We start from the raw sequence: 14,886 nt of genomic DNA on the forward strand, positions 1-14,886 counted from the left end.
TTCAACCAACAAATAGTATCTTTCCACAAAATAGCTAAATTTTAAACTAAAAAAAATTTTCAACAAAAAATGTAATAGTTAATTTTTAACTAAAAAAAAAAACGAACTTTGAACCAAAAAGAGTAATTTTCTACAAAAAAAAGACGAATATTCAAGACAAAAACAGAGTAATTAAATTTTCAGCTAAAAAAATTAAATTTTCAAACAAAAAATCGCAACAAAATAGTTAAGTTTTCAGTTAAAAAATAAATTTTCAAAGAAAAAGTGTAATTTTCTAACAAAAATACGAATTTTCAATTAAATAATTGAATTTTTAACTAAAAAAAAAGTCCAATTTTTATTTATAAATGGAATAATTTTGTCAGTTAAAACAATTGATTTTCAACAACAGCAAATTATGAGCTTTCCAAAAAATATCTGGGTTTTAAAAAACAACATAAAATCGATTTTGAACAAAAAGTAGGACAGTTAATTTTTCAGTTAAAAAATTGATTTTTCACAAACACACACACACACACACACAAACGAATTTTCAACCAACAACCTAGAAAAATAGCTGGATTTTAAAACTAAAAAAGATCAATTTTTAACCGAAAATTGTAATAGTTAATTGTACAGTTGAAAATTTCCAAATATGTTCGTTGGATTTCTGATTGATTAATATATTTTCAGTTAAATTCTGCAACATTACAAGAGTAGAAAGAGTAGAAAGAGTAGAAGAATCGAAAACCCATTTACAAAATCTTTTTTACATCTTTATCTTTATTTTACATCTTTTTGCGAAAATCTTTTCAGTTAAATTCTGCAAGATTACAAGAGTAGAAAGAGTAGAAGAATGGAAACCCCATATTTACCTTGCAAATAAAGATCCTGTTTATGGAGGGAATCGGCATAATCGGATGGTACGGATTTGGACTTGGGCAAATGTGAGCCAAGCGAGCGCATCGAGTTTGCTCCCATGAGATCACTTCCTTCTGGCAGAAAGTCCTGGACATTGCCACTGTCCATCGAGAATGTCGAGAAGACATCGTTGTCTCTGCGCGTCTTGCTCGACCTCGACTGGGCATGATGCATGTTTGTGTGTCTTCGCTCGGGCGAGTGTCGCCTCGGCGAGATCAGACCGGGCGATCTCAGCGGTGTCTGGTCGTTCGAGAAGACCCGGGTCACGTGATTGTCGAGAATCGATTGCACGGACTCGTCGTCAATGAGGAGCTTCTGTCGGAGCTGATCAGTCAACGAGATACTGCTGCCAACGCCGCCACCGCCGCCGCCTTGAGCCTCAGCGGCATTTATGATGAGCGGCTCGCCAAAATCGGGCCCCGAACAGACACTTTCCAACTCGGGATCCTGCAGATGTCGACTGAGCCTCTCGCCGCTGTCCTGCTGCCGTTTCACGACCTCCAGTCTTTTTATCAAGTCCTCGGCGAACCTCTGCGGCTCCTTCGGCTGATTAACGTCGCGATTGATGCGCTGCGTTCGGGGAATCACTGTGTCGAAGGAATCGCGATTCAGTTTTGCACTCTCCTTGATCTCCCGATAATCCCGATTCGACTGTCTTTTACTTTTCACTGATCGGCTCATCGAGATTCCATCGCTGGAAAGACAAGGAAGGTTGTGTAAACCAACAAATTTCGTTATTATTGAGAGACATCAGAGCCTTCAATGTTGTATCTACTATTATATTTTTCCATGGAGTACACAAATAAAAACATTTTATTTGCAATAAAAAAATATTGAGGCTATTAAACCAGATAAAATGTATCCTATCCTTTAAGTTGGGCCAAATTACACGCAGTATACAAAATTTCATCAAGATCGGTCGAGTAGTTTCGGCGTTTAGTGGTGACAAACACCGTGACACGGGATTTTTATGCATAATATATAACAAACATAGAAGAAGATAGATTTCATTTTTTTAGTTTACTTTTTTATTTTTAAATTTGATTAATTTTTTGTCAAATGTTGATATTTGAGACGAAAAGTAAACTACTTGGTTGAAAATTGAAAATTAATCTTTTTTTTTTTTGCTTAAAATACATCTGTTTGGTTAAAAATAAATCTTTTTCGGCTGAGAATTCAACTATTTTGCACAAAATGAGTCTTTTTTTTGGTCAAATTCGACAGTTTTTATTTAAAATAAAAATATTTTTTGTTGAAATATCAACTATTATATTTTTTGTAGAGAAAGCATCTTTTTTGGTTGGGGCTTTAGCATTTTAGTAGAAACTTCATCTCTTTGATTAAACATTTTAAAAAATTTCGGAACTATGTTTTTTTATGAAAAAGGTAGCAGAGAATTAATATTTTTGGTTGAAAAGTTTTGTTGTTGAAAATTATTTTGTTTAAAGAAAACTCAAATATTTCATTTTTTGTTAAAAATTCACCTCTTCTACTTTAAAAATCGGCTATTTTCTAGAAAAGATATATTTTTTCTTTGTAAAAAAATAAGATTTTTAGTTAAAATTGAATTATTTTCATAAAAAATGTTGCTTAAAAATTAATTTTTTAGCTAAAAATTTAATTAATCCATTTTTGTGTACAAAATTGATGGTTTTCGTTGAAAATTCCATAATTTTGTTTAAAATTCGTCTTTTTTTGTCGAAAATTAGTCTTTTTGGTTAAAACTTCGTTTTTTTGTTGAATATTGATCTTTTTTAGTTAAAAATCCAACTTATTTGTTGAAAATTTGTCTTTTTTTTGTAGAAAATTACACTTTTTGGTCGAAAAATCGTTTTCGTTTTGTTGAAAATTTATCTTTTTTCTTTAAAATTCTGCTATTCTGTGAAAATATCATCATTTTTGGTTGAAAGTTTATTTATTCGGATGCATTTTAAGCTATTTTGTTGAAAACTGTTTTTTTTTTAAATATTTTTACAATTGAAAATTAAACTACCCCGTTTTGTTTCAAAATGTATCTTTTATAGGTAAAAAGTCAAATATTTTCTTGAAATATATTGTCAAAAAATGAACTTTTTAGTTGAAATTTAATTATCTTTAAAATTATATCCTGGTTGAAAATTACTTTTTTTTTTTAACTGAAAAAATTATCAGATTTATAATATCATGTTAGTTGAAAATTCATCTTCTTTATTAAATAATATGAAACAATTTCGTTAAAATTTGTTTTTTATAAATTGGTTTATTTGCCCGAAAACTTAATTACTCTTTTTGGTTAAAAATTCGTTTTTATTCTGGTGAAAAATTTATTTTTATTCTGGTGAAAAATTTATTTTTTAACTGAAAAATCAACAATTACATTTTTTGTGGAAAATTGATCTTTTTTAGTTTAAAATTTAGTTTTTTAGTGGAAAGATCATCTTTTTGGTACAAAAATAATCTTTTTGGTTGAAATTTAACTGTTATGTTGAAAATTAATTTCTTTTAACTGAAAAAATAACTGGGTTGAAAATTCAACTGTTTTTTATAGAAATAAAAAAAGAAAGAGATTCTACAATTTGGTTAAAATAATTTTTCCTTTATTGACTGAAAAATTGTTCTCAATGAAAGCTGATATTTCAACCCAACAAATTTTGTTCTAAGTGAAATTAATAAAAATAGTCGAATTTTTTTTTTAATTGAGGGGTTCTTAACCAAAACAGATAAATTTTAAACCAAACAGTTGCATTTTTAACAAAAATAAATTAAATTTCTTTTAGAAGGAATAATTTAAAAAAACACACACAAATAGACAAATTTTCATAAAAAAAAGTTGAATTTATAAGGAAGAGAGCGTTTTTAATAAAGAAAAAAAAACAAATTTAAATCGAATCGTTGAATTTCCAACCTAAAAATGATGAGTCTTCTAAAGAAGATTAATTTTTTATACAAGAAAAATATTCACGAAAATACGTGAATTTCTAAGCAAATAGTCGAATTTTCAAATAAGAAAGATCAATTTCCATTTAAAAATGCAATACTTCAATATTTAGTTTAAAAAATTGTTCAATTTTTAAAATAAAAAATATCAAGTTTCAAATAAAAAAGTTCGATTTTCATTAACAAATAAAATAGTTAAATTTTCAGTTAAAAATAATAATATTCACCAAAAAAAAAGAAAAAAATTATTGTTAAAATTTCACTCCTGCTGGGTAGAAATTCAATAATTTTAGTTAAAAATACAAATGTTCGATTTAAAATAGATATGTTTTTGCTAAAATGAAATTTAAAAAAAAATTAATATTGCCAGCTTGATCATTCAATTCTACTGTAGAAGCTTGGGGTCTTTTGACTTAAAAATCCAACAATTTTTCTATTTTTCTTTTCATTCTAGACTGAAAAATCTTCCTTGGTTGACAATTCATCTCTTTTGTAAACATTTCGTCTTTTCGATTTAAATTTTAACCAGTTTATTAGAAAATTTTGTTGTTGAAAATTTAACTATTTGATTGGCAATTAATTTTTTAACTGAAAACTTGGTTGAAAATTTAACTAGCTTCTGAAAAATGATCTATTTTGTTTAAAATGCAATATTTTTATTTAAAGTCTCATGTTATCGATTGGACCACTGTCAAATTTAGTTTGGATATCGATATTTCTTCCGAGGTGGTTACGCGACCTCCAAATATTATCTGAGTTGATTTTCCTTTTCCCCATATTATTTTTATCATAAAAGGAACAATTTAAGCTAGTGTGCGGTTTTCTTTTTAAACACTAAAAGATACATTTATTTAGCTGTATATTAATAGTCTATTCTACATCTTATCTATGTTACATATACTTACGTTTCTCGTTAAGATTTTCGTGAGTTTTTAGGAATTTAGGATCTCGTAGCCACGGTCTGTTGCAGTCCGTCCTTCGTATTTTTTTCTATTTGTAGGAGTAGGAGGAGGAAGAGTAGTAGGATGAGGAGTAAGAGGAGGAGGAGGAGGATGAGAAGTAAGAGGAGGAGGAGTAGGCGGAGGAAGAGTAGGATGAGAAGAATCAAGAGGAGGGGAAGGGGGAGGAATAGTAGTAGGATTATTAGGAGTAGTAGTAACAGGAGGAAGAGTAAGAGGGGGAGGAGAATGAAAAGTAAGTTAAGGGGGTAGGTGCGTGTAGATGGCTCAAAACATCGATTTTTTTGCGTAAATCGAAAGAACAACATTTCAAAAATATGCTGTTAAAATTTTAGAGCGAAATTCGAAGCAGCATAGATTCTATCGCTACTTTTGTAAAGGTTGCTCGGAGCTATTTTCATGTACCGCAAACATTAAACGCGTTTTTCTCGAGAACAGTTTTCTTCAATTTTCCGATTTTGTGCCGTCGATTATTCAGCGAATTTTGGACGTACATAAAAAAAACCATTTTAAAGGGAATTTAATTATCTAATCCATGAACTAGAAGGTTTTTGCAAAAAAAAATGTTTAACTATTTTTATTCAATAGCAATAAAAAAACTTTTTTCAAATTTTTTTAAAAAGTCTGCCATTTTTTTGCAAAACATATAAATAATTTTAGATTTAGTTTATGGACGAGATTTTTATGTGACAATAACAAAACAATTTGATTTTTATGTTTTAGAGTAACACAGCAGGTATAAAACACGGCACAAATCAAGAGGAAAAATAGGTTATTACCTTCAACGTGTTCTTACTTCTTAATTGTTTATAATGATAATGTGAAAAAAATTTGTTTAGTTTTTTTTTTAAATAATAAACAAGAAGTTATCAAATTTTCAAATAAAAAAATTGAATAGCCTTTGAGAAAAAATTCCCAAATTTCCCGTCAATTTTTCGCCATCTATATGCACCTACCCCCTTAAGGGGGAGGAGGATGAGAAGTAAGAAGAGGAGGAGGAGAAGTAAGAGGAGTAGTTGTAAGCGGAGGAAGCGTACGTTGAAAATAAACAAGAGGAGGGGAAGGGGGAGGAATGTTAGTAGGATTATTAGGAGTAGTAGTAACATGAAGAAGAGTAGGATGAGGAGTAAGAGGAGGAGGAATAAGAGGAGGAGGAATAAGAGGAGGAGGAGAAGGATTAAGAGAAGGAGCAAGAGGAGGGGAAGGAGGTGGAATAGTAGTAGGATTATTAGGAGTAGAAGTAGTAGTAACAGGAGGGGGAGAAGTAGGAGGAGGAGGAGGAGGAGATGGATGAGCAGAATAAGTAGCAGGATGAGGAGTATGAGCAGCGGCAAGTAAGGAGAGGAAAATCAGGATTCTGTTGTCGTAAAGAACTAGTAAAGTATGATAGGGATGACAAATAGAAAAGTGGCGAGGGCGAGTAGGGGTTAGGACAAAATCGGATAGGGATGAAGAAGGAGTAATAGTGGGAGGGTGAAGATTTGCATGACTTAATGTCTGTATTGGCTACGAAAGCCTTTTTTGAAAGCGCATGGCGCCTCCTAGTTTGACTAATTTTAAAATAAAAGGCTTTGCTACTTACATGGAGGAACTGTGGAGCGACATAGTGTCAGATTCGGATCGAGCATCGCTACTGACACTCTGCAATTCGGAATCGTATCTGGATACTGGGTTGTATGAGCAATATTGAGCGTGCGTTCTGGTCACATGGTAGGGATTAACTCCAGGTTGTAAGTAAATGCTACAAAATCGCCACGAAAACGCCAAACGAACAAACAAAAATTAAAAATCAAAAAGAGAGGAGGGTCAATGCATTTTTTTAAACAATAAAAAAAGCAGTAAACAAAAATTGAGTTGCAGGAATAGAAGTGATGACAAGTTACAAGCGGGGAAGGAGTGCCAAGACAAACTAAACTTTAGCAACTGATGTAAGGAGTGATTCAGAAATAATGTAAGGCATTTTCTGAAACTTTCAAACCTTGATAAAATAATATTTTTAAAGGAAAATGTGTTAATAGCAAGTGAGTCTTACAAACATAGAATTTTAGTTTTTTAACTCATTCTTTTTTTGTTTTTGTTTTTTTTTTTTTTATCGAGAATTCATCTTGTGCTTAAGCATTTTATTATTTGGTTTGAAAACACGATTGTTTTGTAGAAAATTTGCATTTTAGCTTAAAAATTCAAAAATTTGGTGAAACTTTTTTTTCTTTATTGACTAAAAAATCTTTCTTGGTTGAAAATTTAACTCTTTTGCTGGAAATTTATCTTTTAGTTTGAAAGTTAATCAGTTTTGATTAAGGATTCGAATAATTTCTTAAAAATTCGTATTTTTGTTTTAATTCAACTGTTTTTAATTGGAAACTAAAATTTCTTGTGTTGAAAATTCCTTGCTTTTATTGTTGAAAATTAATTTTTTTTAATGAACATTTAATTATTTCATTTTTGATTAAAAATTGATCTTTTTTAGTTGAAAATGTAAATATTTATTTTCGCAAATTATTTATTTGTTTGTAAAATTGTCATTTTTTGGGAAAAGATTATCCATTTTAATTAAAAATTAATTTCTTTGGTAAAAAATTTAATTTCTTGGTTGAAATTCATTTTTTTGGTTGAAAACTTTAATATTCGGTGAAAACTTCATCTATTTTGAATTTTATATTTAAAAAAAAAAACTAATTTTGAATAAAAAAAGGTGAAGTTTAAACAAAATAGTATATTTTTAACAAAAATAATTAAATTTTTAACAACATAATGAAATTTTCAACATGAAATCATGAATTGAAAATAGTTGAATTTTTAATGACATAGTTAAATTTTCAACCTACCAAAACGAATGCCTAATCCAAAAGGTCTAATTTTCAACTAAAATTATCAATCTTGAACAACAACAAAATGAATTTTCAATAAAAATAAATACTAAATTCTTAACGAAAAATGTAATAGTTTATATTTCAGACAAAAAGATCTTAATTTTGATTAAAAAACAGTTGAATTCAACTAAAAAAAAATTAGAATTTTCAACAAAATATTTGAACCAAAAAAGATAAAAAATTTTAATCAAAAACAGTTAAATAAGAAGATGAAATCTCAACAGACAAAAGTTAAATTTAATCATGTAATAGTGGATATATCAACCGAAAAAGTTGTATTTTTAACTTTTATTTAAATTGTTGAATTTTCAAGCCAAAAAGACAATTTCCCTACAAAAAAGTTGAATTGAAAAAAAATCATTTTTAATCAAATCGTGGAACTTTCTAACGCAATAATAGAATTTTCAAAACAGAAAGAGATGATTGAACTATTAAAATGAATTTTTAACTTAATTAGCTCAACTTTCAACCAAGAAATTGAATTTTCGACAACAAAAAATAGATTTTTTGATAAAATTGTTGAATTTTCAAACAGTAAAATTTTTAACTAAAGAAAGAAAAAAAATTCCCGGTCATTTCCCGGTTCGCAAACATTTTTCAGGGTCAATTAAATTAAAAAAATCGAACTCTATTCTAAACAATTTTTCCATTTAAAATAATAAAACATAAACAAAAAATGTAAGCATTCAAAGTAGAACTCTTGAATTTAAAACTTTTAAAATTGAAGTTTAAAAGTTTTTCAATTGAAAAATTGTGTATTCAAGTGCTTAATAATTTACACAAATAAAATGAGTTCAAAGATTCAGATTAAGTTTCAACAATATAAATCCTTAAAAGTTAAAAAAAACTTAAAATTTGAATTTATAAATAAAAACAGAATACGTATTATTTGTAGAAAAAATTAGAGTAATTTTAAGAGATGCTGAAAGACTTCAAAAAAATAAAAACATTTTCTTATCATTCTTAGGAAAAATGAACATGATTTTTCATTTTGAAAAATTATTTAAACAGAAAATTAAAAATTATTTTAACAATTTAACAATTTCACTTACTAATTAAAGATTTTTTTAATATAACAATTAAAATTGTGACGTTAAAAGTTTAAGAGCTCTTCGAAATTCCAGAGATTCCAATCTTTCTATTTAAAACAATTCAGTTTCAAATTGATGTATTTTAAATACTTTTTTGCCTAAATTAGAAAATTTCTAATTAAATGGGTTAAAAATGGAATAATTTAGACTTAAACAATATTTTAAATTTAATAAAAGCCTTTAATTACGAATAGCCTATTATTAAGTTATTTTTCATGTTGAAAATAGTTTATAAAGTTTCAAACGCACGTTTTTACTTTTATAATTTCTAAAAAAATTAATAGAAATAATATATTAATAATTTTATTAATTAAATTTAATATAAAAAATAATATAAAGACCTAAAACTTTATATTAAAAATATTTGGTTGACAAATCATTAAAAAATTGCATTTAAAAATAAAATGGTCGGAATAAATGATATATTAATTTCAATTCTTATCAAGACTTTCGATTCGAAACAGTTAGAATCTGGAAATTCTCAAATTTTCACCCGATTTAAAATCGTTTGGACAATTATTGTTCAGATTTTTATACTCAAAGTACAAATCCATTTTAAAAATAATTCAGGTTTGAAAATAGTTCAATAATTTGCGCGTATAAAATTAAAGGTACTAAAATTTTTCAATACAAAAAAATATAAATCCACGTTATCATTTTCAATGCTCTAAATTAACAAATTAATCAATGAACTTTAAATTTTTCAAAATTATATGATTTTCAGGAATTTTAAGCTAGCAACATCAAATATTTAAAAAAAAAGTTAACTGAACACTTCTTAAATGAGAAATTCAATTATTTTCTTTTCAAAAAGTTTAAACATCCTTGGAAAGATTCAAAATTTTGTTTCAAAATCTTGAGAAATCTAGAAGTTGTTCTAAATTTGCTTTAAATTTAAAATTATTTTAGAAATTTTTTCTACAATTTTCAGAAAATCCTGCAAATTTTAGAAAATTTCTTTACAATTTGGATGTATAAATAACCATTGAACATTTATTATTTGTAGGCGAAATTTGAGTTATTTTAAGAGATATGTAGAAGTTTTTAAAAGATTTAAACTTAATGTAAAACTTGAAATGATAGCCTAATATAAAACAAAATGTAGATTTTCGCAGATTTTAAACAAAAAAATTAGATTTTTTTCAAGAATTCTGAAAGGCTTCAAAAGAATAAAAACATTTTCTTGAAATTCCTAGAAAAATTAAAAATAACTTTTAATTTTGAAAAATTATTTTAAGAGAATATTCAAAAAGTTTTTCAAAGATTTAAACAAAATTTTCAAAAAAGATTCTTGAAGATTTTTAAAAAACTTTCTAAAATTTTCATGATCATTTTTTTTTTAACTACTAAATATCTCTTAAAATTACTCAATTTTTTTCTACAAATGTTCATTTGTAAATTATACATCAAAATTAAAAAATTTCACTTACAAATTAAGCATTTTTCAAATACAACAATTAAAATTGTAACGTCTTTTTAAATGAAAAATTTCAAATTGAATGGGTTAAAAATGGAATATTTTAGACTGAAAGAATATTTTTAATTCAATAAAATCCTTTAATTAAGAATATATAATTATGAAGTTATTTTTAAGTTGAAAATAGTTTAGAAACTTTCAGTCACATGTTCACATTTGTTTAATGACTAAGACTTTCAGATTGAAACCGTTTAAGTTTTAACGTTAAAATCTGAAAATTCTTAAATTTTGAACTGTTTTAAAATCGGTTTTGTTCACTTTTTACTGCTTAAAGTACAGATAAATTAAAAAAAAATGTATTTATTTATTAAATAAAAATGTTTTTTATCCATAATTTTCAACATCAAAGGCTTTTATTGTTTATTTGTTCAAGTCTTTAAGAAAGCATTTAAAAATTCTTATAAATTAAAAATGTAAGCTTGAAAATAAAAATTTTTAAAGTAAAAAAATTTTGCATTAGGCATTGTGAGCTAAATAATAGCATAATTTAGAAACATAAAAATTCCACTAATTATTTAAAAACAGTTAAAAACGGAACGTGGACAGATTTTTTTTCGACAAATTTTAAAAATTCCAGGGCATTTCCCGGCCCAGCGGCCACCCTGTAATTGATTCATTTATATTTACAATTGATAAAATAAAATTCTTTTTCATCAAAAACTTTCAACTTCAAATACATATATATTTTAATTGTTTTCCTGGTCCAGCGTCCACCCTGATTTTGTTGAAAATGCAACCCCCCAAAAATCATCTCACGTAATTCATGAATGACTCCCAACTCCTTCAAAATTTAGTAATCAGCGATAAACAACAACAACAACAACAACAACATTAAATGCAAATGAATTCTAGATAGATGAAAAATATAAAATTAAAAATAAGAAAATGTATAATAATAATTAAAAAAAAAAACATACCCAGCAAAAGCTTCCGGTCGGCGTTTGAGGTCGAAAGCCCTCATGTCCTGGGAGGATTTGAGGGTGTCCTTGGTCAGTTTGATCTCGCCACTCAACATCTTGACTGATGCTAGCCTGGTGAGGTGAGGACTCTGCAGCGGGCTGCTACACTCGACGTCTTCATAAACTGTCGACAAACTGGGGCCGCAAGCGAGGGACATTTCGCGGCTTGATCCTGGACTGGGACATTCGCCCGGATTTGGATTCTGGCAGGATTGAACATACTGAATGTACGTGTCGGATTTGAGAAAATTCGGATATGTCGTCTCGTTAATGAGATGCTCGACCTCCTGTTGCGCGGCATCAAACACCTGCTTATCGACTAGACCCTCCTTCACTCTGCGATTCGCCTCCTTCCGCACTTCCTCCGGTATTTGTAGCTGCGATTTGACGAAAAACCTACCAACAAATTTACAATATTGCATGTTTTTTCCCTTCTTCTTCTTCTTCTTCTTCGTTTCTTTTATTTTCTAGGTTTGATGCGACTGTCTAAATTAGATTTTTAAAATATATTTTCTAGATTTTCTGGGGTCGGACTCATCACTTCAGAAATCAGGGTGGCCGTTTTAAAAGGGGAAACAAATTTCCGCTTTTTCAACCGCTTTGCAAACATTTTTCACGATCAATGAAATTCAAAAATTCGAAATCTAAATCTAGAAACATTAAAAATTGAGTGGATACATTTTTTTTTTTTTTATAAACTAAACACTTTTTCAATTAGAAGTTAAATTATTTTATTTTCAAATAGTTTAACAATCCTTGGAAAGCTTCCAAATTTGATTTCAAAATCTTGAAATATCAACATGCTCTTTTAAATTTACTCACATTTTTAATTATTTTTGAAAGTTTTCGGAATCTGCATCGAAATTTCAGTATGAATAGTCGGATTTTGTCGGTATAAGCAGACCCTTCATTTAAAGTATTTAAAATAATTGCAGATTTTATATTTATTTTGAATCTTTTCCTAACTTCGAAGTATCTCTTCAACTTACTCAAAAGTTTTCTAGGAATAATAGGCGTTCAATATTTAATTATACAACAAACTTCAACAACTTTACATAAAAAATCAAAGTTTTCCAATAGAATAATTGTTTTCTAATTACTGATTTTAAATAAAGAGTCCAATATTTTTAAATATTCAGCAATCGATCTTTTCTTAGTTAAAAAATGACAAATTCGCCAAATTTAAACTGAAACGATATGTGAAATTCAATAAATTTGAACATAATAATTCTTGAATTTTGAACTGATTCCGAATCGTCTTATAAAATCAATTTTATTATTAATCACTTGTCAATGCTTCATGTATTGTTGATTTTGAATCCTTTAAATTTTTAATTTTTTTATTCTTTTAAATGAAATTTTTTAAATGAAAGATTATCGAATTACGCATTTTAATTTAATAATATACTAATTGAAAAATGACACATATTTTGGAAGATTTATAAATAAAATATGCCATGAAATAATAAAAAGCATGTAATAAATTGAATTTTATTCTTTCTCGCAAAAAATCCTGTAGATTTAAAGATTCTATTTGCACAAATCGAATTGTTAAAAATATCTTGCGAAATAAAATTGAATTTACTCCCTAAAGTTCTCTAAAAATTCGTTAAAATCCCTTGAAATCTTCAGAAATCTTAAAAATCCACTAAAACATGTAGAAATAATTTATTTTGTAATAATAAAAATATACACTATTTAAAATTCCTTATCAAATTTTTAAATATTAAGAGTTCTAAACAATTTTGAAACGAGTCAAGTAATTTAAGAATGCTAATATTTTTTACTAAAATACTTCACTATAAGCATTTTCAAATTAAAGACTGAGAAATAAAACAATTTAAAATAAAAAATTGTTTTAAAGCTTTAATTGTATAAAAAATTAGTTTTTCTACTTTTTAAAAATTTTGAAAATCCTATTAACAGATATATTTTTAAATTAAAAAATTGTATTATTAGCTTACAAATTGAATTATTTAATTGAAAATTCAACAATTTGGTAATAAGTCAAACATCTTGGTTGCAAAATTCAACTATTTTATAGAAAATTTCTAGGTGCGGCTCAAAAATTAAAACATTTTGTAGAAAATTAAGCTATTTGGTTAAAAATTTATGTATTCTGTTGAAAATTCATATTTTTGGGTTGAAAATTAAGTTGCATTAGATTGAAAATAAAAAATTTTTCGTTATAAAATCGTCTGTGTTAGTTAAGTCCAACTCCTGGGTTGAGAGAACTATTATGCTGAAAAATCTTTAGTTTTTTTTCTTCAGAATTAATTTTCTTGAAAAAAATGTAACTATCTCATTTTTGGTTGCAAATTGACATTTTAAATTGAAAATTGATCTTTTCTGATAGAAAATTTATTTTCTTGGTTAAAAATTATTAATTCTTTTAATTGAAAATTTAACTGATTGGTTGTAAATTAACTTTTTTGTTAAAAATTTATATTCTCGGGTTGAAAATTCAACTATTTTACAGAAAATTCGTCTTTTTGGATTAAGAATTTCGCAGTCTAGTATAAAACTGAAAAAATTAAACAAAAATTAAACTGATTTGTAGAAAATTAGTTTTTTTTTTAAGTTGAAACTTAATTTTCTTGAATAAAAATGTACCTACTCAATTTTCAGTTAAAAATTGATAATTTAATTTACAAATTTACATATTTAGTTTTAAAATTTTGAAAACGAAAAAAATATAAACTAATTACATTTCAACTATTACATGTTTTGGTGGAAATTATTATTTTCAGGTTGAAAATTCAACTTATTTGTAGTATATTAGTTTAATTTTCGGTAGAAAAAAATATGTATTTTGTTTACAATTCGTCTTTTTTGTTAGAAAATAAATCTTTTTCTTTAAAAATGCAATTGTGTTTTTGAAAATTATTCTGTTTTAGTTGACAATACAGTATATGGTTGAAAATTCGTCTTTTTTGGTTTAAATACAAACTACTACATTTTTTGTGGGGTAAATTAGTATTTTCAGGTTGAAAATTCAACTATTTCGTAGAGATTTCAGCTTTTTGACTTAAAAATTCACCAATTTTGTAGAAAATCCAATAGTTTTAAAGAAAATTTGTTAAATTTTTATTGAAAATTCTTTTTTTTTCATACAAATTTAACTGTTCCATTTTTGGTTAAAAATTGGTCGTTTCTAGTTTAAAAATGCGACTGCTTGGTTGAAAATGTATAGAATTTGTTGATAATTAATCTTCTTTCGAAGAAAATTAATCTTTTTAGTTGAAAATTTATCTTTTTGGTTGCAAATTTAATTTTAGGATACAAATATACGTATTTTTTTGTTGAAAAATTCGTCTTCCCTGGTAAAAAATTCAACTATTTGGTTACAAATTGATGTATTTTTTTTAACTCGTCTTTTCTGGTAGAAAATTAATTTGTTTTATTTCAGGATTCAAGTATTTTTTTGAAAGTTCGCCTTTCTTGGATATCTTCAACTTCTTGTAATTGAAAATAAATATATTTACGGTTTAAATGTCAACAATTACATTTTTAGGTGAAAATTAGTATTTTCAGGATTAATTTTCAACAGTTTTGTAGAGAATTTACCTGTTTTTGGTAGAAAATAAATTCTTATGGTTAAAAATGCAACAGTGTGGTTAAAAATTTTTCTGTTTTAGTTGACGATTCCAGTATTTCGTTGAAAATTCGTCCTTTTTGGTTTAAATATCAACTATTACACATTTTTTGGTGAAA

The 14,886-nt window shown here is 26.8% G+C and overlaps 1 protein-coding gene across 1 annotated transcript in view; it reads right to left on the bottom strand.

Annotated features, from left to right (window-relative positions):
* LOC117171502 (axin-1) overlaps positions 1-14,886 on the bottom strand; it is a 35,706-nt gene that overhangs the window by 13,587 nt on the left and 7,233 nt on the right. Inside the window, exons 3-5 of the mRNA XM_033358869.1 lie at positions 11,131-11,568; positions 6,358-6,516; positions 855-1,594 (exon numbers count right to left, since the gene is read on the bottom strand). Of these exons, the coding sequence (XP_033214760.1) occupies positions 855-1,594; positions 6,358-6,516; positions 11,131-11,568 (1,337 nt within the window). The remainder of the gene's footprint in view (positions 1-854; positions 1,595-6,357; positions 6,517-11,130; positions 11,569-14,886) is intronic.

This window comes from Belonocnema kinseyi, chromosome 4 (genome assembly GCF_010883055.1).
Source record: "Belonocnema kinseyi isolate 2016_QV_RU_SX_M_011 chromosome 4, B_treatae_v1, whole genome shotgun sequence".
Lineage (NCBI taxonomy): Eukaryota > Metazoa > Arthropoda > Insecta > Hymenoptera > Cynipidae > Belonocnema > Belonocnema kinseyi.